This window comes from Enhydra lutris, unplaced genomic scaffold (genome assembly GCF_002288905.1).
Source record: "Enhydra lutris kenyoni isolate GAN:26980312 unplaced genomic scaffold, ASM228890v2 scaffoldscaffold27, whole genome shotgun sequence".
Lineage (NCBI taxonomy): Eukaryota > Metazoa > Chordata > Mammalia > Carnivora > Mustelidae > Enhydra > Enhydra lutris.
The window spans coordinates 8,163,581-8,188,887 of NW_019154111.1; the positions used below are offsets into that span (position 1 = coordinate 8,163,581).

The 25,307-nt window shown below is 37.0% G+C and overlaps 1 protein-coding gene across 1 annotated transcript in view; it reads right to left on the bottom strand.

Moving 5' to 3' along the window:
• The window catches only part of LOC111151947 (ATP/GTP binding protein like 3), a 55,109-nt gene that overhangs the window by 27,268 nt on the left and 2,534 nt on the right, over positions 1 to 25,307 (bottom strand). Inside the window, exons 3-12 of the mRNA XM_022510189.1 lie at positions 24,393 to 24,453; positions 21,220 to 21,405; positions 15,457 to 15,564; positions 12,336 to 12,474; positions 10,176 to 10,955; positions 5,760 to 5,922; positions 4,492 to 4,618; positions 2,535 to 2,635; positions 2,196 to 2,308; positions 1,261 to 1,327 (exon numbers count right to left, since the gene is read on the bottom strand). Coding sequence (XP_022365897.1) covers positions 1,261 to 1,327; positions 2,196 to 2,308; positions 2,535 to 2,635; positions 4,492 to 4,618; positions 5,760 to 5,922; positions 10,176 to 10,955; positions 12,336 to 12,474; positions 15,457 to 15,564; positions 21,220 to 21,405; positions 24,393 to 24,453 — 1,845 coding nt within the window. The remainder of the gene's footprint in view (positions 1 to 1,260; positions 1,328 to 2,195; positions 2,309 to 2,534; positions 2,636 to 4,491; positions 4,619 to 5,759; positions 5,923 to 10,175; positions 10,956 to 12,335; positions 12,475 to 15,456; positions 15,565 to 21,219; positions 21,406 to 24,392; positions 24,454 to 25,307) is intronic.

Here is a 25,307-nt window from a genome sequence, read left to right on the forward strand (position 1 = left end):
CACTAACCTGCTTAACAATCAGGTGATCTTCACACCCTTACTCTTCTCTTCTGAACACACGTTCCTATTTTTTGTAATACTGCAGGCTGAGAATTTCTTAAATCTTCACCCTCTGGTTCCTCTTGGCTTAACAATTCCTTCTTATCTCTCCTTGCATTTCACTATAAGCAGTCAGGAGGAATCAAGCTGCTCTTCAACACTTTACAAATAAATCTTTTCAGCTAAATATCCAATTTTATCACTCACAAGTTCTATCTTCCATAACACAATAGAACACAAACACAATTCAGCCAAATTTTTGACCATTTTATAGTCAGGATTAAAATTTTCTCCATCAGGCAATAACATGTTTGTTTCTGAGACTTCATGAAGATTACCTTTAATGTTCATATTTTTACCAAGGTTCTGTACATGATTATTTGTGTATTCTTTAAGAAGATGGACACTTGCTCCCCTTCTTTCCTTTCTGAGCCCTTACCAGAGTCACCTTTGGAAGTGCCTTCATGGCAATATCAGCATTTTGTAACACGCACTTCAAAACTCTACCAGCCTCTACCCATCATCCAGTTCCAAAGCCGGCGCCACATTTTTAGATGTTGTCACAGCAGCATCGCACACTCGGTCCTAAGAGAGCAGTGTCTCAGTTTGTCGTGGTCACTTGTCTTAGTCACCTCCTAATACCATCACATTGAGGGTATTCAACCTGTGTATTTGGTGGGGGCATAAACATTCAGTACGTAACACCACTTGAACTCCCTCCTCCTCCTCCTCTTCTAATTTCCTTCTTATGCACTTACCATGACCTGATACAGCAAATATTTTACTTATTTCTCATCATTTCTTTATTTCCACCAACTAGAATAAAAGCAATGAAAGAAGATTTTTGTCTCATTTTTTTCCACTGCTCTATCCCCAACACATAGCTGAAGCTCAATATATAGTTGTTAAATAAAAGAATAAATGGACATTGAATTTGTAGTCAGGTGATGTATGTTATGTTATGCTACTTATGTTAACTCTCATTTACAGATGATGTGGCTTTTGAGAAGCTCGTTCTCTGGATCTTTAAAGTAAGGGTTTACAAATCCTAAGGATAGAAAATTCTATGATTTAGAGATAATGTCACCTAATCAGGAAGTAACAGTTACTGCTATACAATAATTACGTAACTGCAAGCGTATTTTTGTCTGATTGTTAGTCACAGTAAGGAGAGTACCCATTCAATACATCCTTACCACAGGCAGAGATTCTTAATCATACCTGAGAAGTCAACTTGAGAAGATAAGTCTGAGACTCATTGGATTCTGAACTGTCAGAGCCTCGGCTACTGCAAGAAAGAATAATAAATAACTTTGATATAATAATTACGTTATTTTCATTATTATTCATATTTATATTTAGTCACATTTACAATGATCGATTTATTAATTTGATCTATATTATGAGTATTAAAAATAATAATAAACAACAATATTTTGGCGGCATTTTAAAATTTTAGCTGTTGTTTTTACCATATTATTGAAATGGTAGAAATGTTCTAATTTTAAGAAGAATGTTTACAAAGGTAAACATTACAAATAAATTTGCAAATATTACAAAGTGTAGATGTCATAGTTCTAGGCATCTCAGAGTATTAGAAGAAAAATGACTGAAATTGGAACACATCAAATAGAAACAAATCCATGAGTTCAAAATGATACTTTCCTGCCACAAACAAACTTATTAGTCACCTCTGGAGGTGCAGGGGCACTAATCAAAGCCTGAAAATTTATAAATAAAGGAAAGGAATCAAACATTTGTTCTGTTTTTCCTATAGGAAGCTGTACAAAATTAGCACCTTCATTCTTCCAACAACATTTCCTTTGCATTAAATTTTGCATTTATCATTTGCTGATTTAGAGTATGTATGTGGCATCTCTATAAATGCGTCAATTCTCTGTGGGTAATGTCAGCATTAAAAACAATTTGAGTATGTCTTTCATGTACGAGACATAATAGATGCTCAATTAATATTACTCAAGTCAATAACTGAAGTCTTAATGAAGTTGGAGCAAAGTAAAATGTGTGGAAGAAATTTTCCTCCACCTATAGTTGGGATTTTCAGTTGAGACTGAGAATTTTATATCCTCCTGTTACTATAAAGAGCACAGAAACACAGCACAACAAATTATGTTCTATCCGCCATCTTGGCTTACCTAGAGTCTAGATCCAGTGTCATTTCTTTCAGAGAAGTATCTGAATCCTCAAGGATTTTTTCCAAATTTATATGTTTTTCCATTTCTTCTAATTCTTTCAGGCACTGATAATACTAGGGGAAAATGATAAATTACAAATTAACTCTATTTCCTAATTAAATGAATTGAATATTTATAGACCCCTGCAACAATAGCTATGGGGATATCAAGTACCAGAAACCTCAAACACTGTTAGGATATTAAAACAAAACAAAACAAAACAAAAAACTGCCATAGACCCTTAGGTTATGTTATCTCATAAACTTGAGTTTGATGCATTACCAAATGGACTTTGCTTACCTTGGTTCGGTCTGGATCACAATAGTCCAAGAGAGAATCACAAAAATGATATCCCATTGACTCCAAGTCTTTTGTGTTGAAATGAGTGCCCCGTTTATTACCTAAAACATTAATAAGTTTATCCACCATTGAGGATGAGTTAATCATTTGTCCTTAACAGGTGGGCCTAAATTGTAAAGCAGAAAGTATAAATAAACAAAATATCTGATATGATTCTATATCCTGTCCTTTGGATTATCTTCTTTGGGGCAGGTCATTTAACAGCTTACTGCTTTCCCTCTTCTCTCCGCATCTGGATGAAAGCTGACTTAACACATAATAGTCTATGTCGTAAGGCAGAAGAAAATTGAGTAAGAAATTATGGAATACTTGGTTACCAGTTATAAACACACTCATAATCACTTAGTGAAAACCTTGGGTAAATATTTTAATGTTTTCATCATCATAGATAGTGTTATATCAGTTTCAAGGCGCTTTAAAAGACAGAAAATATATGTGTGGATTTCTAGCGCTTTCCTTTGAGTCAATAAATTTTCTAAAAATGTAACAATTTTCTTAATATGGAGTATTCTAAGGGTCAACTAGATGTGACTAAAACATTTCTTAGGGGCGCCTGGATGGCTCAGTGGGTTAAGCCTCTGCCTTCAGCTCAGGTCATGATCTCAGGGTCCTGGGATGGAGCCCCACATCGGGCTCTCTGCTCAGCAGGGAGCCTGCTTCCCTCTCCCCCTCTGCCTGCCTCTCTATTTGTGATCTCTCTCTGTCAAATAAATACATAAAATCTTAAAAAATAAAAAAGATTTCTTAAATGAGGGGTGCCTGGGTGGCCCAGTGGGTTAAGCCTCTGCCTTGGGCTCAGGTCATGGTCTCAGGGTCCTGAGATTGAGCCCCACATTGGGCTCTCTGCTCAGCAGGGAACCTGCTTCCCCCTCTCTCTTTGCCTGCCTCTCTGCCTACTTGTGATCTCTCTGTCAAATAAATAAATAAAATCTTAAAAAAAAAATTTCTTAAATGGGACTAGAGAGCATGCTTTTATTTTTAGTTAAAGGAACCAAGTACTTCCATTAAAATATATATTTACTCTCTCAAAGAACCCCAACACACCCAGTCTACTTTGACTTGTAAATAGCAAATCCACCAAAAACATTTCTTTTTTTTTTTTTTAAGATTTTATTTATTTATTTGTCAGAGAGAGAGAGGGAGAGAGAGCGAGCACAGGCAGACAGAATGGCAGGCAGAGGCAGAGGGAGAAGCAGGTTCCCTGACGAGCAAGGAGCCCGATGTGGGACTCGATCCCAGGACGCTGGGATCATGACCCAAGCCGAAGGCAGCTGCTTAACCAATTGAGCCACCCAGGCGTCCCCACCAAAAACATTTCTATCCTGGTATTTTAAGCATGAGCATTGCTTTTTCTTGAAATCCTGAGTCATCTGTACGGACTCCTTCTTAAAAGCAAAAGTAATTAAAGTAATTAATTAAAAAGCAAAAGTATTTATTAGATCATTAAATAACCAATTGGGTATTCTAGCTATAGTCTAACACTTTGTTTCCTAAACAAAGGGAAATGGTGAGATGGAGATACACAGAGTGGTATAGTTTGTTCATCCTATATATAGAAGCGATTGGACACCAGCATGCATGTAAGTGGGAAGAAAGTGCCCACTATCACATTATCCACATTATTAATATCACATTAAAAAAGGTTTCTTTAGGGGCATCTGGGTGGCTCAGTTGTTAAGCATCTGCCTTTGGCTCAGGTCATGTTCCCAGGGTCCTGGGATTGAGCCCCGCATAGGGCTCCCTGGTCAGCAGGGAGCCTGCTTCTCTCTCCCCCACTCACCCTGCTTGTGTTCCCTCTCTTGCTGTGTCTCTGTCAAATACATAAATAAAATCTTGAAAAAAAAATTTCCCTTGGCTTAAAGCTCTGAGAGCCGTGAATGAGAACACTTGGTCTTACCCAGGGTAGATCCACAAAAAGTAGCCTCCATGGTAAAGCTGTTCCTGATTCCCATTTTCCACATTACTACCCTTCCTGTGCCCTCTTTGCTCTTCTGAACATTAAATTTGCAAGCTGAGAATGAAAACTAAAAAGAAGCAAATAAAAATGAGAAAATGTGTTTTCCTGAGTACAATGTCTTTCTCAGGAAGTAGGGTTGAAAAAGAGAAAGTAGTACATATGCAGTAATTCTCTCTAAAGCTTCAGGGGCTGCTTTTAGTTCCAAACCAGAGGAAATAACATTTTAAGGATGATATATTTACATTTCTCAGAAGTACAGATTTGAAAACACTGGCAATAAATTTTACTTTTTATATGTAACATATGCATTCAAAAACCACGGATTAATTCTTGATACTGTTGGAATAAGCTCTTATACTTTAAAAAACTTACAGGAAAGGGCTTAAATATGTTTAGGAATAAAGATTAATGTAGATGTTTTGAATAAGACAAGGATGCTTTATTTTCACAAGCTCGATCACTGGAAAGTTGTCCTGAAAGACTGTTATAACGTTAGTCTCAAAGTTTTTGCAATTTTTAAAATTTACAATAAAATTAAATTGTGTTGCATTCTAGGACTTTGACACATGTATAGATTTGTGTAGCCACTATCGCAAATCAGGATATAGGACAATTCCATCACCTCTAAAAAACTCCCTTATTTCTTTGCAGTCACAAGTATTCATTTTGAAGCTACAGTAAACGGCACCGTTTTCAGTTTTGTTTTCCAACATTCACTGTGAGTATATAGAAGTGTAGTTCATTTCTGAGGGGGGACCTTGTCAGGTAGGACATTGCTAAACTCACTTGTTAGTTCTAGGAGGGTTTCTGGTGCATTACTTTGGGTTTTCTATGAAGGCAGTCATGTCCCCTTTATTCCGAAGTGTCTGCCTTTTCTTTCTTTCTCTTGCCTTTCAGCACTTAGAACCTCCAGCACAAGGCTGAATATTAAGGGGTGAGGGTGGCTATCCTGGCCTTGTACCTGACCTTGGGAGGAAAACAGTCTTTTATCATTAGGTATAGTGGTAGGATAAGGCACATTTTTTTTCTTCACATTTCAAATTATTGGTCACTAAACATTCCATATAGTTGCTTTTTTATGGTCATTTGTATAAACCAATCAAAAGAACTCAATAAAAAAGCAATTTACCGAATAAGGTGATCTATTCTGCAGTCTCAGGTGGGCAACACGTAATAAAGAAAAAGTTAAAAATTTTAAATGGTCTTACTTTATCTGGACAATTTTTGCTCAGCATAAGTGGAAAGATCCGTTGCTGTAAGTATAATGCCTTACACCTGTCACTACCATCACAGCCATACATGAAGATGTTCTCTTTTCTACTATGGCCATGAAGGTCACAATATAAAATAACCTCTCGTTTCTCCATCAATCTACCGAGAAAAAAAAAAGAGTAAGTTACAAGGAGTTACTAAATTTTAACTCTGCATTTTTCTATGGATTTACAAGTCTACTATCCAAATAAATAGAATTTCTTATATCCTTTCTTTCTTTCTCTTATCCTGACCGTATATTCTTAATAATTTTAAGACATCTATAATAATTTCCCATTAGCTATATATAAAATATGAATGCTTACCTTCCATTACAAGGACAAAATTTGCCTTACTCCCAAGACTCTCCAACAGGATCCCTCTGCTTTATTATTCTGGTTTTCCATCGTACAAAGGAAACAGCTCACTCCTACTTTGCCCATTAGCTTTCAGAGAGACTCTTTCTGAGTCCAATACCTTCTTTCTTCATTTCTATGAGTGCAAATACTGCCCCTCATCCCTCAAGGCTGACTTCATGTCTCATTTCCTGACTAGTGAAGGCCACAGGTTCTTCTTTTTTTGAAGTCCTATAGCACATAATATTGGTACCATTTGTTTGAGACTCACCTTGGAAAGTCTTCATATTTTTGATACTTAATCTTGTTAAGGGTAAGAAATGCTTCAAATCATCTAGAACAGTGGTATGCACACAAGTATCCAAATATTTGTTAAAAATTGAGAACCTGACAACCTGGTGCTGAACCAATTATTATACGACCCTTGATTAAAGTGAGAAAAATGGTACCAAAATTTGAATTTTTTTCTGGTAAATTTCTAATAAATAAGGAAATTATTACACATTTCTTAGGAGCACAATTCTTAGCTTGTATAACTTAGGCACATGATCAATATTCAAGCAATAAAAAATAAGCCCCCAGAGATGCTTGGGTGGCTCAGTCAGTTAAGTGTCTGGCTTTGGCTCAGGTCATGATCCCAGGGTCCTGGGACTGAGTCCCATATCCAGCTTCTTGCTCAGCGGGGAGCCTTCTCCTTCTCCCTCTGCCTGCCAGGCTCTCTCTTTGACAAATAAATAAATAAAATCTTAAAAAAAATAAAATAAGCCCCCAAACTGATTGGTGGAAATAACTAGGGATTCCTGGGTGGCTCAGTCGGTTAAGCAGCTGCCTTCAGCTCAGGTCATGATCCCAGGGTCCTGGGATCGAGTCCTGCATTGGGCTCCTTGCTCGGTGGGGAACCTGCTTCTCTCTCTGCCTCTGCCTACTTGTGCTCTCTCTCTCTTTCTGATAAATAAATTAAAAAAAAAAAAAGAAAACTAGTGGAGAGGCTTTAAAAAGGTAAAAAAAAAAGTGGTATTAAGGTGGTAGAATGATGGGTTTTGCCTTTTTTCATATTTCTAAACTTTATGCATTATATTACTTAACCAATATTACATACACTATTTGTTATATCTGGAAGGATAAATACAAAAATGTTAGCAATGGTATTTGTAGTAATATGAAATGTATTACTTTCATAACAAAAACATTAAAACCTAAAATCAAAATATTCAAAGTGAGGTCTGTTACATGTATTAATTGACTGCCCTTTTCTTATTTGGTGCCCAATAAATTCTAATTGATAACACAAGACTGACATAAAGCCACTAAAATATCATTTTAAGTTTTTAGAAGTGGATTATAAAGCAAGATTATCACGTTAGGGCCTTAAATATGAAATATGCTGAACATTTTTTAGCTGGCATTTCCCCAGTTTTAATGATCTTTCAGTTTCTTACAGGTAAATCAGAATAAACTTCTCAGTAATTCCCAAAGATATCTCATTACTTCCAAAGGGTCTAATTTCACATGAATTTAAATCACCTGAGAAATAGCTTGGGTCTTTTTTCTTACCCACAGGTTAAGATAGTCTAAGTGTCTTATACTAAGCATCCTATACTAAAATCCACTCTTTCTTTATTCTCATATTCTTTTTTTTTTTTTTAAATTCTCATATTCTTTAAATATACTAAATCTTAGCTGCTTGCCTTCCAACACATGTGACTTTTTATTCTTACCTAACTATGATTAATTGCATTAAGGTAGTTTTCTTTCTTGGAAGTCTTTCCGAAACTAACTGAATGGATTCCTACCTTAACCTTCTTACAAGGCAATCTGAGAATGGAGACATTTAAAGTATTTTCCATAGAGACAAGCCAAAGGGCCTTGGCCTATATTCCATCTTGTGTTGGACCAGGGACCCTTAAAGTCAAAGAGCACTAAGTAGATATAGATATTGCTAATCAGTTTCCTTTTATATATATAAAAGGAAACTAAACTGATATTTATATATATGATATATATATATATAAATATATATATATATATATAATTTTGGAATAATTTTAGATTACAGAAAATTTGCAAAAAATAGTAAGAGTGTTTCCATATATCCCTCACCCCATTTTCCCTAATGTTAACAGATTCAATAACCATGGTACAGTGTTCAAAAACGAAGAAACCAACATTGGTTCATCACTAGTAACTAAACTCCCAATCTTACTTGGATTTCGCTAGTTTGCCACTAATACCTTTTCTGTCCCAGAATCCAATCTAGGATACCACATTGCACTTCACTGTCTTTTTGTTGTTTGCCATCCTCAGTTACATAAAGAAGTCATGGGTGGTTTTTTTGTTTCTGTTTTTTGTTTTTATCACTTAACATTTCTCAGATAATTGCAGGGAATCCTGGAGTCCATGTTTGTGATGGGTATGGAAACAACAGTTTTCAGTCCTTTCTGTGGGGATCTGCATTTCACTCCCTCCCTGTGTAAGCAGATAAAAGGATTAACGTGGAAGTGAAAGTTGAGGCTGAACTGAGACAGCTGGGGCCATGCTTCTAGGTACTTCTGAAGCCTGTCAGCAACTCTGACGGACTGGAGGTATCCTTGAGGGCCTTAGCCCTGAAACAGGGTTCTTGTACCTACACTGGGGGTTCTGGTAACCCTGGGATCAGGATATAAACACTCTGTATAATAGTACTTATTACTGTAAATATTTGAATAATCCTGAAGAGTTTACAAAGAGTTTTTACATCTATATCTGATTCATTAACAACTTTTTACTTAACACTAAATACATTTAGAGCTTTCAATGCTCCATATTTTATTCTGGGCACTTTATTAATGATTCTCTCATTTAATCCTCCTGCCTCTAAGTATTATTATTACCATTTGATAGAAGAGAAAACTGAGGTTTAGATTTGCTTTTAAATTGCTCAAGGTCACATATCTGGGAAGGCAAAAAATGGTTGTTAGTAAATGATATAGTAGGATTCCAATCTGATATTTTAACTCCAATCCACTCTCTTAGCCAAAAAGGCTAGGGGGCTTTGGACTGGGAATGGGGTTGTGACTCTAATAAATCTTTTTGCTCTAGCACATGCCTATTTTTGGCTGTTATCACCTGAAACTATTAAAGAATTCACCCACTCAACAAATATTTAAATACTATGCGCATTTACTGTTCTGGGTTTTTTGGAAAATTTAAAGCTATTTAATTTTTTTCTGGGGGAAATAAGACTATTTATCAAAGTTTTAATGACTATGTAACCTGATAGTCAAAAAGACTTATCTTTTCATTTTTAAAGATTTTTAAAATTTATTTGACAGAGATCACAGAGAGAGAGAGAGAGGGGGGTGGGGAAGAGAGAGGAGGAAAGCAGGCTCTCCACTGAGCTCTCCAGAGAGCCAGATGTGGGGCTCGATCCCAGGACCCTGGGATCATGACCTGAGCTGAAGGCAGAGGCTTAATCCACTGAGCCACCCAGATGCCCCAAGACTTATCTTAATAAAGAGTACAATTATCATGATAAGTACTACGTAATGTACAGAATCGTTGAATCACTATATTGTACACCTGAAACTAATATAACATTGTATGCTAACCATACTGGAATTAAAATTAAAAACAATAAAAAAAGCCTCATCAAAGAGCAATGTACGATCAACATAGCGCCAGGAAGCCCTGTGAGACAGAATTAATTTCCACGTGTAAGAGATTCAAGCATCCCAAACTAAGTATCAGCGTCACCTTTAGCAAGAAACCAGATTTGGGATAATGGAATTTCACTATTAGTTTCACAAAGCAATTAAAATGTTCCAGAAGTTTATTCATTATTTAAGAAAAGGCTAGTGAATCCAGTGGCATAAAGCCAGAGAGAAGAGTGGAGAGAATGGGAAAAAATTAAGTAGCTATAGTTAAACTATCAGTTAAGCGACCTTAAAAGCTAGAGTAAAAGGAATGGGATGGTAGGAGCGAAAATCTCACTACCAAGTTTACTAAATAAGCAGAGAGGTAATTCGAGGCTTATTTTACCTATGTATCATGTTCCGGGTATGCCACACAGAAGGAAAGGATTCCTTCAGGAGAGATGTATAGTTACGGTTTAAATCTCGTCCAGCTAAGGAACAACGATAATTTCCCACAATCACACCATCTGGATTCAGCATGGGTACCACCTTGAAGATGAAAGTGTCCCGAAGCAACTGCGCATCGCTCGAGTCTCCTAAAATATAATCTAGGAAGCCTTTCATGATCCAAGAGCTGTTGGTTTCTCCTGGATGGACCCTTGCAGTCAAAATCACAGCCTTTCGCTTTCTTGAGTCAGTGTTCTTCAAGGGAGTGGTGATCGTTAATACATACACCATGTTCCTAGCCATTGTGTGGCACAAGACACGTATTTTACAAAACTTGGACCGTACGGAGTCGTGATTGATAGCAGAAAGGTATTCTTGCAGGTTGGTGTAAGTATATGGATAGCAGTGAGCAAAGTAGCAGGTGTCTTTGTTGTGTGGGAATTGAAATGTCCATGTGAGAGAGAAATAATGGCGCCCCTCTTGTCCTTGGTTGTTCCTGTAATACTTGATTTGGTCTCCTATTCTCTGCCAGCCAATATTATGAGTCTTAGCTTCTTTTTCAGAGTAAAACAGTGGGCGCATACCCCGATTGTAAAGACTAGCAGGCTTAGTGAAATTAATGATAGTGAATCTGTAGACTATTCCTGGTTGGGTATTAGTGACTTGGAAATAGTACCACTGGGTGTGTTTATTTGTGAAGAGGTCAGGGCGCAGGGTCAACTGGTACTCATATTCTGCCCTAATACAAGGAAAGGAAGAAAAAAGAAACACATAAAAATGTAAAAATGACATTCAAGTTTAAATTAAATAGGAAAATTATTTTACTTTTACCTGTTCACAGAAAGCCTTTTCCCCTGAAGCTGTTTATTTAGGCAGCATCCAATAGCAAGTAATTGTAAAAGATAAAAATTTTGGAATTTTCTTTTTTATTGGATGTGACACTGCTTCTGTGTTAATTCTCTAAAGCCTTTTTTTTTTTTTGTAAATCAGGAGAGTACATTAAAATGGACATTTGATAAAAAAGTCTATATTTCAACCCAATTATGTTTCCTATAAAAGAAGTGATTAAAGTGCTCTTGAAACTGAATTAAAGTCCAATGTTCCTTTTTTAACTTCAGATATATATTCCTGTTTTCTATTAGATTCAAACTCTAGGGATCTGAGATACTATCACTGAGAAAGATTTAAAACACATAAGTTAATACAACCACATAAATTAAAAAATTTGAAACTCTTCGAGGACTGTCTTTACTAACTATTTGCATTCCCCATACTTAGTCACTGAAATTACTTAAAGGTAAAAATAATTTTACTGGTACATTTGTTTTCTACACATATACACACACGATCTTACTGGGGTCATTGTGACTTTACCAAGTAAAGTCTTCACTTGTAAAGTAACCTATTCCATCAGCACTATGTACTTCCTTTGTGTGTATGTGTTATCAACAGTGACCTATGACTAGGTGAAGTGAATAATGCAAAACCATAGTAGTTGCATCTAGGTGATGGGTAGATGATGGTTAATGGAAAACTGTATTATTCTCTGTACTTAAGTTTTTTTATAGTAAAAAATCTCTTAAAGAATGCCTTTGGATAGATTCATGTTCCCAAACATATCTAATGGAACATTCATCTCAAATATTATTCCATTAAAAAGTCTGAGAAGCAGTGTGCATGTGTCTCTAGGACAGTTCATACTGGTGTATTAAAAATGTACAGTACAGGAGTGCCTGGGTGGCTCAGTGGGTTAAAGCCTCTGCCTTCTGCTCAGGTCATGATCCCAGGGTCCTGGGATCAAGCCCCGCATCAGGCTCCCTGCGGAGCAGAGAGCCTGCTTCCTCCTCTCTCTGCCTGCCTCTCTGCCTACTTGTGATCTCTGTCAAATAAATAAATAAAATCTTTAACAAAATGTACAGTACAGAAACCTGTTTGACTCAAGTTCAGAGTGAGTCCAGAATGTGAACCTTTTGTACCCCCTTTAAAATCATCTCCAATTGGCATCATACCTCAGCGAACTGCAGTTCATTTAGGACTACTACAACTTTAATGTACCTAATACAGGAAACAATAAACAGCTGACAGTCTAGCTCTTCAAATAAAAATAATTAAAACCTACACTTTGACTACCTTCTGCAGATTTCCACTCTCAAACCTTGCTTCAAACGTCAAAGTATCATTATAGTCGTCCGCAGGCTGCTTCAGGGGTGTTCGGTTACCCCCTACTCGGGAGTACACAAAACAGGGCTCCTTGTAAGCTGATGGCAGAAGAAGACCGTAATGTCAAGCAGTGTCTAAAGTATACAGATTACAGGGGCGCCTGGGTGGCTCAGTGGGTTAAGCCGCTGCCTTCGGCTCAGGTCATGATCTCAGAGTCCTGGGATCGAGCCCCGCATAGGGCTCTCTGCTCAGCAGGGAACCTGCTTCCTCCTCTCTCTCTGCCTGCCTCTCTGCCTGCTTGTGATCTCTCTGTCAAATAAATAAATAAAATCTTTAAAAAAAAAAAAAGTATACAGATTATTCTGCATAGAATTTGGAAACACGTTCTAACTGAAGTGTCACTAAGGATTTTAAATTTTAAAGTAATTTGCCACTAATATACAGATTTGTTGAAATAAGAAAGTCTAAGTGTATTCAGACTGGAAAAGCAATGCCCAAAATAAATTCATGTACTTTTCTCACATTAAAAATATTTATTCTGCTTCTGATTATTATGGAGTAATTGGATCTGAACTAGCCCTTCCACTATAAGTAGCTATAAAGCTGGGCCAAAGAAAATAAGCTGTTTTCACACATCTGGATAACATATAGACTAGAACTATACAGAGGGTTTGAAAAAAAAAAAAAACATCAAGTAAGGCCATGTCTAACCCTGGCTTTCTTCCTGGGAACACCGTCTGACTACATCTTAAAAGGGTGGCACTTACGGATAGCAGTGGAGCAGTCTTGCTGAGCTGAGGAGGCAAGGAAGTTGCGTGGGGCTGCTGAAATGTCTAAGGCAGGACACCAGGGAGAAGAAAGCTACATAGACGAAGGGCCTCAACAGTCTACATGGTGGTTCCCCAGTCCTTGGCTGGGGGCTTGGCTGTAGAAGCACAGGGTGAGACTCAACAAGGTAAGAGAGTGTTACTGTGGGGCTGAGATATCAGATATACCATTCTGGAATATACTGTAATTCTAAACCATTCAGAATGGAAAGACTTCATTGAATACCTCAGCCACTCAATCACGGCTCCAGAAAGGCTGCATGTTAGGTGTAAGTACCACATCCAGGGGCAAGGACAATGACCTAGGACTAAATGACTAAGACAAAATGAAAATAGATCTGTCCTTATTAAAAAATAAAATAAAATAAAACCAGGGTGGGTGACTCAGAAAGAGTCTGCTTTCGGCTCAGGTCATGATCTCAGGGTCCTGGGACAGAGCCCACTCCCTCTCCCTCCACTGCTCCCCATGTTCTCTCTCTCTCTCTCAAATAAATAAATGAATAAAATTTAAAAAAGTAAATTAAAAAAATAAAACCAAACCTGAAAGAAGCAAAATAATCTGCCAGCAACTTAGCTGCCTACCAGAACAAAATTTGGCATAATTTTTTAAAAGAACATAATACAGACTCCTACTACATATCTTTCACAATGTCCTGCATAGGATTAGGAAAAATTATGAAGAAAAGCAGGAAAATTATGAAGATTATTAAATTATAATTAAATTAAATTAAATTATAATTTAAAATTATGAAGAAAAGCAGGAAAAATGTGATCTATGGTCACACACACACACACATTTTCAACAATCCCCAAGATAACCCAGATGTTGGGATTAACAGGAGACTTTGAAAAAAAAAATGTATGTATGTGTGTGTGTGTATGTGTATATATATGTATAAAAATATATGTGTATATATGTATATATATATGTATAAAAATATGTGTGTGTGTATATATATACATACACACACACAGAATTGAAATGTGTGGAAGTTCTAAGACAGGTTAGCCACGTAAATATTTGAAATTAAATTTAAAAAATCAGAGATGCGCGTCTTTACCCTAGTTGTTAAAAAATATATGAGTATAGGATTTCTAGAATTGTTTACTATATAGGAAACAATCCTTATAAATTCTTCTGTTTTGCAAGCCCTTTAGATAAAATACATATGTTCCCTGGAAGTTATCTTAAGAAATAGAACTCTGACAGTGCAACTGTGCAGGAGTCCCATACTTCCTTACAAAGGTTAGGCTATCGGCTGAGACATCTATGTTTGTTAGCATACTATCCTAAAGCGGATATGAGATTTCGCGTTCCTAGGGTTCTCCAAGTACAAATATTGATCCTGACTGTTAAGAAAACTTTCCGGTGGGGAACCTGGGTGGCTCAGTGGGTTAAGCCTCTGCCTTCGGCTCAAGTCATGATCTCAGGGTTCTGGGATCGAGCCCTGCATTGGGTTCTCTGATCAGCAGGGAGCCTGCTTCCCCCTCTCTCTCTGCCTGCCTCTCTGCCTACTTGTGATCTCTATCTGTCAAATAAATAAATAAAATCTTTAAAAAAAAAAAAAAAGAAAACTTTCCGGAGATACAATCTTAGATGTTACTTGCAGTGTGGGGTATCTTCCCTTTTAATGATGAAATCTCAAGAAACTATCAAACTGGCATGAAGTAAAAAGGTCACCTGACAGATTGCATGAATGTGACCTATAAATAGAGCAGCAGCAATAGTTGTAGAACGCTCCAGTGGGTTCATCTTTGAAAATTGATGTGAAGGGGCGCCTGGGGGCTCAGTGGGTTAAGCTGCTGCCTTCAGCTCGGGTCATGATCACAGGGTCCTGGGATCGAGCCCCGCACTGGGCTCTCTGCTCAGCAGGGAGCCTGCTTCCCTTCCTCTCTCTCTGCCTGCCTCTCTGCCTACTTGTGATCTCTGTCTGTCAAATAAATAAATAAAATCTTAAAAAAAAAAAAAAAGAAAATTGATGTGAAGCATAATTCCTTCTAAATATAACTCTCCATTGTAGTGGGCCATAGGTTCTATTTTAAAGTAACTTTGCATAAATTGCCATACACCGTCAAGAATATAATCAGCACTGAGTCCAGATTTCAGTCAGTCTGTAATCAAACATTGTGATGGAGAAAGGGACTTCCTGGTAATCTGCAGTTTCCATTATAAATAGCAAAACAAATATAATTAAGGGATGAATCTAGGTACCAAATTATATTTTAGAGCAACATGTTTCATTATGTACCCACCATCTTCAGCTAGATAAACTACAGTGTTTTCCTTGGAGTTTGGATAAAGGGGTTCCATCTCTAGGCCTGTTGGGGTGTACACTGGCTCAGGAAAAGGAGGAGTCCAATCTGGAAAAACAAAGAGAAAACTTGATTTGAATACTACTACTTAAAATAAAACAGGAAATTTTTTATTGCATGTTTTCAAATTATCCATTGGTATATCCAGGCTAATATTTAGTGTTTTATGCAGGGCCTACCTATGCAGGCTTTCTCTCTTTCAACCATCCAGCAAGCTAGAGGTCAATAATGACATGCTATTGCTTATGCCACACTTGGTTTTGCTAAAGCAAATCACAGTCCATCCCATTTCAAGGGATGGGGAAAAGAGGACACTTCTTGATAGCAGGAGATGCAAGATGACATTACAAAGGGTGAAGATACATGGATGAAGAACTGTGGCTTTTTTTTTTTTTTTTAAGATTCTATTTATTTATTTGACAGACAGAGAGATCACAAGTACGCAGAGCAGCAGGGAGAGAGAGAGGGGAAAGCAGGCTCCCCATTAAGCAGAGAGCCCAATGTGGGGCTTGATCTCAGGACCCTGAAATCATGACCTGAGCCAAAGGCAGAGGCTTAACCCATTGACCCACCCAGGCACCCCTGTGGCTATTTTTTTAAATTTAGTTAAATTTACATATTACATATAATGCAATGTACAAATCTTAACTGTATATTCAATGAGTTTTGACAAATACATAGATGTATGTTTTCTTTTATTAAAAAGAAAACAAAGTGCTGAATCTTTTTTCGAAGTGGTTTTACAGTTTTATACTTATGCCAACAATGTGTTAGGGTTCCAGTTTTTCTATATTTTAATATTTGCAGTTATCAGCCTTTAAAATTTTTAAAAATTTTGCCATTCTAGTATCAAGTGGTATCTCTCTGTGATTTTTTATTTTCATTTCCCATGTTTAACACTTTTCCTCATTTATTAGCCATTATATGTCTTCCTTTGAGCAATGTAATGTCTGTTCAACTCTTTTGCCCATTTTCAGTTAGTTTTCTTTTTATTATTGGTTTGAGGAATTATTCATGTAGTTTGCATACAAGTTCTTTGTCAGATATGTGCTGGGAATATTAGACTGTGGTTCGCCCTTTCATTTTGTTAATTATGTCTTTTGATGAGAAGTTTTAAATTTTGATGAAGTCAAACTTATTTTCATTATTTCTTTTTTCTTTCTGGGTCATCTCTAGAACTGTTCTTATCCTGATTATGAAGATACTGTCCTATGTTTTCTTCAAGGAATATTATGATGTTAACTTTTACGCTTAGTCCTGTGATCTATCTTGAATTAATTTTTTTGTGTGCTGAGAAAGGTAAAGGTCAAGGTTTATTTTTTCTACACGACTCCAGGTTGTTAGAGCACCAATTATTAAAAAGACTTACCCACCAGATTGCTTTGGTGACTCTATGAAAAATAATTTGGTCTTAAATGTGTTAGTCTATTTCCAGATTCTATTCTGAACTGGCCAATTACTTGTGCTCATTTTAAAAATCTACTGAAACATACTTCTACCCATAATTCACATGCCCAGAAATAAACCAAATATTTAAACAAAATGTTTATGAGGAATTATACTTATGAGAAGTGCTTTATCACAAAGTATCTATCACTTAGATCAAGATTACACTGCCAGCCCCTCAGGGGCCCCACTCATACCCCCTTCTAATCACTTGCTCCTCCTTCCCCTTGAACTATAACCATTAACCTTATCATAACATAATTGCTTCTTCATCTGCCTTTATAATTTTATAATCTGAGTATTCATATATATATGCATAAATATATTGATATGATATTGATATGAAACTAGAGCTTTGTTTTGCCCATTTTTATACCTATATAAGTTGAATTACATAATACACATTCTTCTCTTTTTTCACATATTTGTGAAATCAATCCATCTTGTGAAGCGTTGCTGTAATTTGTTCATTTTTCATTGATATGCAATATGTTACTACAAAAAAATGCTATAACTTATTTATCCACTTCTACTTATAATGGACATTCAGGTCGTTTCAGGTTGACGCCATTATGAACAATGGTTCTATGAAAAGTTTTATACATGTTCCTTGGAACACATGTGCCCACATTCCTCTTGGTTGTAGATCCTGGGGTAGGAATTCTAAACTTTAGGACATACATAGCTTCCGTTTTAGTTAACAATGCAAAGCTGTCAACCAATGGTACATCCATCGGCGGCTTATGCTCTACGCTGTCATCATTGCTTAGTGCTTAGTTTAAGTTGAAAGGTAAAATGTAGTCTTTTGGCTATTCAGAATAATGTTGCTATATTAACACTTACATGTAATTTTTTGGGGGGCATATGTTTAATTTCTCATCAACACGTGTTACCAGATTTCAACCCCAGTTATGCCAGTATGTGTAAAGTGGTATTTTGATGTGGTATTAATTTGCATTTCCCAGGTGACCACATCATCCAGCAGTCCAACCACTAGGTATTTACCCAAAAGAACTGAAATTAGGATCTTGAAGAGATATTAGATACTGGCATGCCCACATTCATTGCAGTACTGTGCACAATAGCTAAGATGTGGAGACAATCTGAATGTCCATCAAGGGATAAATGATACAAAGACAATGTGCTACACACATAGGGAGAGGGAGGCAGGGAGGTAAAGAAGGTATAGAGAGAGAGGGCACAGGGAGAGAGAGAGAGAGAAAAAAATATTATTCAGTCCTAAAAAAGGAAATTCTGCCATATGCAACAAAATGGATGAACCCTGAGGACATGCGGCTAAATGAAGTCAGTCTGTCACAGAAGAACAAATACCACACAATTCTACTTTATATAAAGTATCTAAAATAGTCAAACTCAGAATCAGAAAGCACAATGGTGGTTGCAGGGCCAGGAGCAAATGGGAGGGGGAAAATGGGGAGCTACTAATCAATACATTCAAAGCTTCAGTAATGCAGGATGGGGGTGCCTGGGTGGTTAGTCGTTAAGAGACCTTCGGCCCAAGTCATGACCCCAGGGTCCTGGGATGGAGCCCCGCGTCGGGCTCCCTGCTTAGCGGGAAGCCTGCTTCTCCCTCTCCCCCTCCCCCTGCTCGTGTTCCTCTCTTGCTGTGTCTATGTCAAATAAATAAAATCTTATAAAAAAATAATACAGAATGAATAAGCTCTGTAACAACTCTGTGCCTCTAGCTGACAGTACTGTATTGCACACTTAAACATCTGCTGAGGGTAGCCCTCATGTTAAGTGCTTTTACCATAATAAAATAAATATAAAAACTAAAACAGTCAATACATATATGTAAAGATGTTCAATGTCACTCATAAATAAAGAATATACATGTTGAAAAACAACATATATGAAACAGTATCAGACTGCTGAAAATCAGGTTTAACTAAACAGTGTTTGTGAGTCTATGGGCACACAGGCCCTCTCATTGCGTAGTAAAGGATTAATTCAGCAGGCCTGGGTTGTCCAAACTCTGTATACACCAAAGAAAGATTTCACCCTTGTGAAACTCCTAGAAGGTAACTTCTCAGACTTTGGAATATCCTGCTTAATAAGAGTCTATCTGTCTACCTGGGGCTTTGGGTCATACCAGATAATTTATGCTAACAATGTGACTTATGGTAAAGGGACTTACACCACATGCTATCTGCCTTAACAGGAAAGGCTAGAGACTGAGTAACTAAGGCCGGCCATATGGGTACTCCATGGAGATAGGACTAGCCCCAAAAAGACACCATAGACACCAAAGCTTGGATGACCTTTCCTGACTGGCAAAACTCAGATGTGTTATCACATCGTGGCTGGGAGTATTAAACACTGTCTATAAGACTCTACCGGGGGGGAACAAATGGAAGCTTATACCTGATCTCTCCTAGACTCTATGTCCCTTTTGCATTTGCTGATTTTTTTTTAAACTTTGATGATTTTAATATGTATCATTTCAATGTAATAAACCAAAACCATGAGTTTAATAGCTTTTTTTTTCTTTTTTTTTGAGTTCTAGGAGTCCTTCTATAATCATTGAACCTGAGGGTAATCTTGAAGACCACCAACCACACTCATACAAACTTTTTATGACTGTACATTGTTATAGTTCCTTTTGAAGGGCAATTTGGTAATATCCTTTTAACCAGAAACTCCAGAAATTTACTCTACAACTGTCATACACACACACACACACACACACACACACACACTAGGACACATATAAAAGAATGTTCATGAAGTTCTCTTTGTCAGAGCCAAAAATTGGAAACATCTAAAACTCACTGATAAGAGACCAGTTAAAAAAAGTATTGTTTATAATGAACTAATTTATGAAAAAAAAGAGACTGGTATATATGAGCTAATATGGAAAGACTTTCAAGATATATGGTTGTGTAGGACAGCGTTCATTTGTAGCTGAACTGGAAAAGTTCTTTTTATAGCTGGGAAAGTCTGGATATCTAGCTTTGACAGTTGGCCAAGATAAGGAGATAAGATTTATAATGTGCTATTTGAAGTCTGAAAGTCCCCTGGTACCCACCATGGGCAGTTTGCTTACTGCTGCCTTTCATCTGCAGAATCAGACGGCCTGCCTTGACTGTATGACCAGAGGGGCATAAACACCCAGCTGAGAACTTTTGACTTGAAGTCTTCTGAAGCATATATATGTGGAGAGGGGGAGAGGGAAAGGGAGAGAGGCACTTCTCCTTTCCCCTCTTTCTCTGTTTACTAGGTGATATAAAGAGTTAACTTAGTTTATAAGAATGCCCAAGTAGCATCTGATTTAAGTAAGCAATATAGTTAATAGAGACAATTATAGTAAGTATAGCTGTTTTTTAATTTTATTCGCTAGTGAATGTCTAATAAGATCTCCACCCAGCAATAATGTATGTGCTACAATCAACACAAAGTGAAAAACAGTGGCACTGAGGATGTGATGGGAAATGGAAATGTTTCTGTTATTTGGGTGTGAGGACTGGGAAGACAAGGCTGAAACACACTGAATGAAAACTAAATTTGGGACTGCATACATACCGAAATGTAAAAATAGTCACTAAAATATGCCCTCTTTGGGTCCATAAAACATACATTAAAGGAAAGAAGCAGAAAGAAGGTAAGGAGAGAAAAAAAGACAGAGGGGCATAAAGATATAAAAAATAAGAGAGGAAGAGAAGCGGAAAAAAGGGAGGGAGAAAGGCAAAAGAGGATAAAGATAAATAGAAGAGAAGAAAGATATTCAGTGGGGGTGGGGGGGAGCAAGAGACAGGGAGAAAACAGGAGCTAGACTGCACAGCCATCTGGCATGCTCTGTCCGTGACCTCACTTTATACAGGAGTTTGGACGTGACCGGAACAGTCATGCTATTTCGAATTGTTTAGAATTACAACATCCTGGCACGTGTTTTAAGTCCCTCTTTTAAGCACATGTGGCTTCTGAACGCTTGAAATGTGGCTGATCGGAGCTAAAGTGCAAGTGTAAGTGCACACCAGATTTCCAAGACTTCCTATGAAAAAAAGAATAAAATACTTTGGATAAATTTGGGTTAAATAAAATACATATTTGAAATCAATTTCACGTGTTTCTTTTTCCTTTTCTAAATGTGGCCACTAAAATTTTAAACGACACGTATAGCTCATGTTATATTCCTCTTGGAATGCTCTCTTCTGACACCATGAGTCTCCTCATTAAAATTAAGGTTGGAAAGTTCATTTGCTAATATTTGAATTCCCAAAACTGCTAAGAACATACCGATATGCTGGACCTTTTCATCAATGACCTCACAGTGGTACGGCCATCGTGTTGGGCTCAGCGGACCAGAAGAAGAGACACCATATAAATCTCGTGGTTCACGAAGACGTGGCACCCATCTCCCTAGTTGATATTCCAACAGTATCTGAGTAGTTCGGGGGAAAAATGGGTCACTAATAGAGTCAGCTGAAAAAAGATTCAAACACAATCATGAGAGATAAGAAGCAAAACGCCAATTCCTTTAATTTTTAAATATATTCCTTTTCCCCTTCCAATACCATTAATTTGCGAGTATTTATGGATATCATTTTATAAGTCAAGCCATTTAAAAAAAATAATATTACTATTGAAGGGACGCCTGGGTGGCTCAGTTGGTTAAGCTGCTGCCTTTGGCTTGGGTCATGTTCCCAGGGTCCTAGGATCAAGTCCCGCATCGGGCTCCTTGCTTGGCAGGAAGCCTGCTTCTCTCTCTGCCGCTGCCTGCTGCTCTGCCTGCTTGTGCGCGCACTCTCTCTTTCTCTCTGACAAATAAATAAATAAATAAAATCTTAAAAAAGATTACTATTAAAATTTTATAACAGTTGATCTTCACAATAGCTAAAAAGTAGTTGTTGATCTCAGATATTATTAATTTATGCTAAATTCTAGATGCTACTCCAAAACCATTTTATTTCTTGCAGCTTTTCTAGCAACAGTCTACTGTTGAGTCTTTTTTTTTTTTTAAGATTTTATTTATTTATTTGAGAGAGAGACAGTGAGAAAGAGCATGAGCGAGGAGAAGGTCAGAGGGAGAAGCAGACTCCCCATGGAGCTGGGAGCCCGATGTGGGACTCGATCCCGGGACCCTGGGATCATGACCTGAGCCGAAGGCAGTCGTCCAACCAACTGAGCCACCCAGGCGTCCCTGTTGAGTCTTTTTTTAAAACAATATTTTATTTATTTGAAACAGAGACTGAAAGAGCACAAGCTAGGGAAGGGGCAGAGGGAGAGGGAGCTGGACAAGCAAACTCCCTGCTGAGCATGTAGCCTGATGTGGGGCTGGACCCAAGGACCCCAAGACCCAGGACCCCCCAGATAATGACCTGAGCTGGAGTCAGACGCATAACTGACTGAGCCACCCAGGCACCCCTACTGTAGTCTTACTTAATCATACTGAGGCAACCATCTGTCCAACAGGTTAATACACCGCATGACCATAATTCCTCACCACCATTTCTATATTCTCAACGGTTGCTTGTGAACTCTCAGTCACAACTTTCTCTCAATTCTCATTCTAGGGTCACTGTGTGACACAACATCAAGATATTAACACACATATAATATAATGGGGTTGCCCCAAGCAGGTAGTGCAGAGGCCCTATCTCTTTCAATGGGATAGCTGTGGGGTATCAAATTGATGTGGATAATCTCCCCTCCCTAAGCTCACGTACCTTGTCTTTTACGATGCTACACTTTCCGGTTTTCTCCCTAGCTTTCACATACTTGGTTTTCCACTTGTCTCACTGACTCCTCTTGTTCTACTACCTCCAAATGTGGCTTTTTACCTAGATATAGTTTTGAGCTATTTTTGTATGTTGGACTAGGAGTCAGACAAACTGAGTTTTACCACTTTGTTTCTATACGATTTTGACTGGCTAATGCAGCCTTGCTGAACATAAATTTTACTATATGTGAATAAGGAATAATAACACCTTCCCTTGCTATTCCTCAGAATTGTGATTTAGATCCATTTATGCAACAGTTTTAAGCATCTACTATTTCAATATGTGAACAGACCACATTCTAATTTATGGTATGACTCAAAAATGGCAAGACAGCTAGGAGTTAGGAAATAAAATTAGATCTATATCTCTTATTATTCATAAATGTAAATTATAGGGAAATTAAATACCAAAATTCAATGTATTTAGAGAAAACTTAGATGATTATATTGATGACCTTGGGGTAGGGAAGCTTAACCGATTTAAAAATAAAGAGCCATAAATAAATGATAAATTTAACATCAAAATAATTCTAAATAATGGAAGCAACATTAAAAAAGGATTACTGTGAACAGGCAATTCATTATAAGAGTGACTATAGGGGCACCTGGGTGGCTCAGTGGGTTAAAGCCTCTGCCTTCGGCTCAGGTCATGATCTCAGGGTCCTAGGATTAAGCCCCGCATCGGGCGCTCTGCTCAGCAGAGAGCCTGCTTCCTCCTCTCGCTCTCTCTGCCTGCCTCTCTACCTACTTGTGATCTCTGTCTGTCAAATAAATAAATAAAAGCTTAAAAAAAAAAGAGTGACTATAGACAAGCATATAAAATAGTTCTCAATTTCTTCAGCAATAAAGGAAACGTTAGTTGAAAACAGTGAGTTACCTCATTTCTTCCGACAGACTGGCAAAATTTTAAAAAGAAAAAATGGATGGCAAGAAGTCCATAAACTAGTACTACAAATTTTCTATGAGTATGGGTATAGATATGTATATAAATGCAAAGAAAAAGGTCTAGAAGGATACATACCAAACTGAGAATAGTAGGTATCTCAAAAGATTTGTTTTAGGATGATGGTTAAAAAGAAAGAAAGAAAGAAACAAACAAACAAAGGCAGGCAGAAAGAGAAAAAGGAAAGAAAAAAAGAAAAATTAAAGCCTTATCTCCAATTTCAGATTATTTGGGATACATATGTGAATATTTAGAAGAAATATTTTAGATACACACTAAAAAAACCTCTAAATACAACTCTAAATGTATAAATTTTAAAAATGAAGTATACATCAAGAGTCCACATATATGTGCATTTGCAAATGAACCACTTATTAAGGAAACTCTTTAAACAGGCATACTTCATTTAAATAAACTGTACTTCAAAAACACTGTGTCCATTATAACGAGTCATACGGTAAATTTAAAGAGCAAGTTATTTAAAGAAATGCCTCTGTAAATCCTTATGTTAAGTGTATTCCTTTATAAAGTAGTGACCACTTTTATTTAAATATATTAGGTTTACCTAAAACCTTAAAAGTTTGAGCTCCAAAGAGTCTTATAAAAGTGGATACATTTTCTTTCCTTATCCAATATCAGAATACACTTCTGTATTATTCAATCTGAATTTTTTCTAGTTTCTTCATTTCCTTGAACACTCAAGGTCTTACCCTAAAGAGAAAGGAGAATATATGGGTAAGTTCAAACCTGTTAAAAGTGCACACTGGTGGATATCTTCGCTTACGAATTTCATGAAGTTATCCTCATCCTAAAACAGGAGAGTTTTAAGATATTTTTAAGAGTTTTAAGATATTTTTTTAAAAAACAACAGTTTCCAGAAATTTTTTACATCTATTTTAGTACTTAGAATTGAGCACATCTTTCTATTCTTTAATGAATGAAAAAAATCAAAGGACTATTATGGGCTACTGGTCTCAAAGTGTGCAATATTTCAAATACCCCGAAATCTTCAAGTTTTCATCTTTCATCCCCCTTCTTTCGTTGGGTAAGGTCATATTAATGACTATACAGAGGGAATAAAGTTTAAAGATTCTCGGTAAACCTGGCAAAACAATTTAAACTATGAATTAAAGTTAACCAAAAGAAAAAGAAAAGCAGCATAGAAAGCCATGGACTTAAAAGAGTGATACATTATTTGAAGGAGCTTATTTTGGGACCTTAACTTATATACCTGATAATTTATATTTTATTAAAATCTGAAGGAAATCTCTCATAAATATGTAATAGAACTAAACTATTTTGAGGGGCTCCTGGGTGGCTTAGTGGGTTAAAGCCTCTGCCTTCAGCTCAGGTCATGATCCCAGGGTCCTGGAATGGAGCCCCGTGTCGGGCTCTCTGCTCAGCAGGAAGCCTGCTTCCTCCTCTCTCTCTCTGGCTACTTGTGATCTCTGTCAAATAAATAAAATCTTTAAAAAAATATTTTGAAATACTGCATTTTGTTTTTCCCTTTTTCTTCCTCCATGTCCTTTCCTTTCTTACATCAGAGCCACATTAAACCTATTATGGTGATATACAGTAGGTTTAGAATATAGGGGATCTACTATTATGATACCTGTTATGATGTAACAGAATTAATACATCTAACTGAACATGAGTTATAAA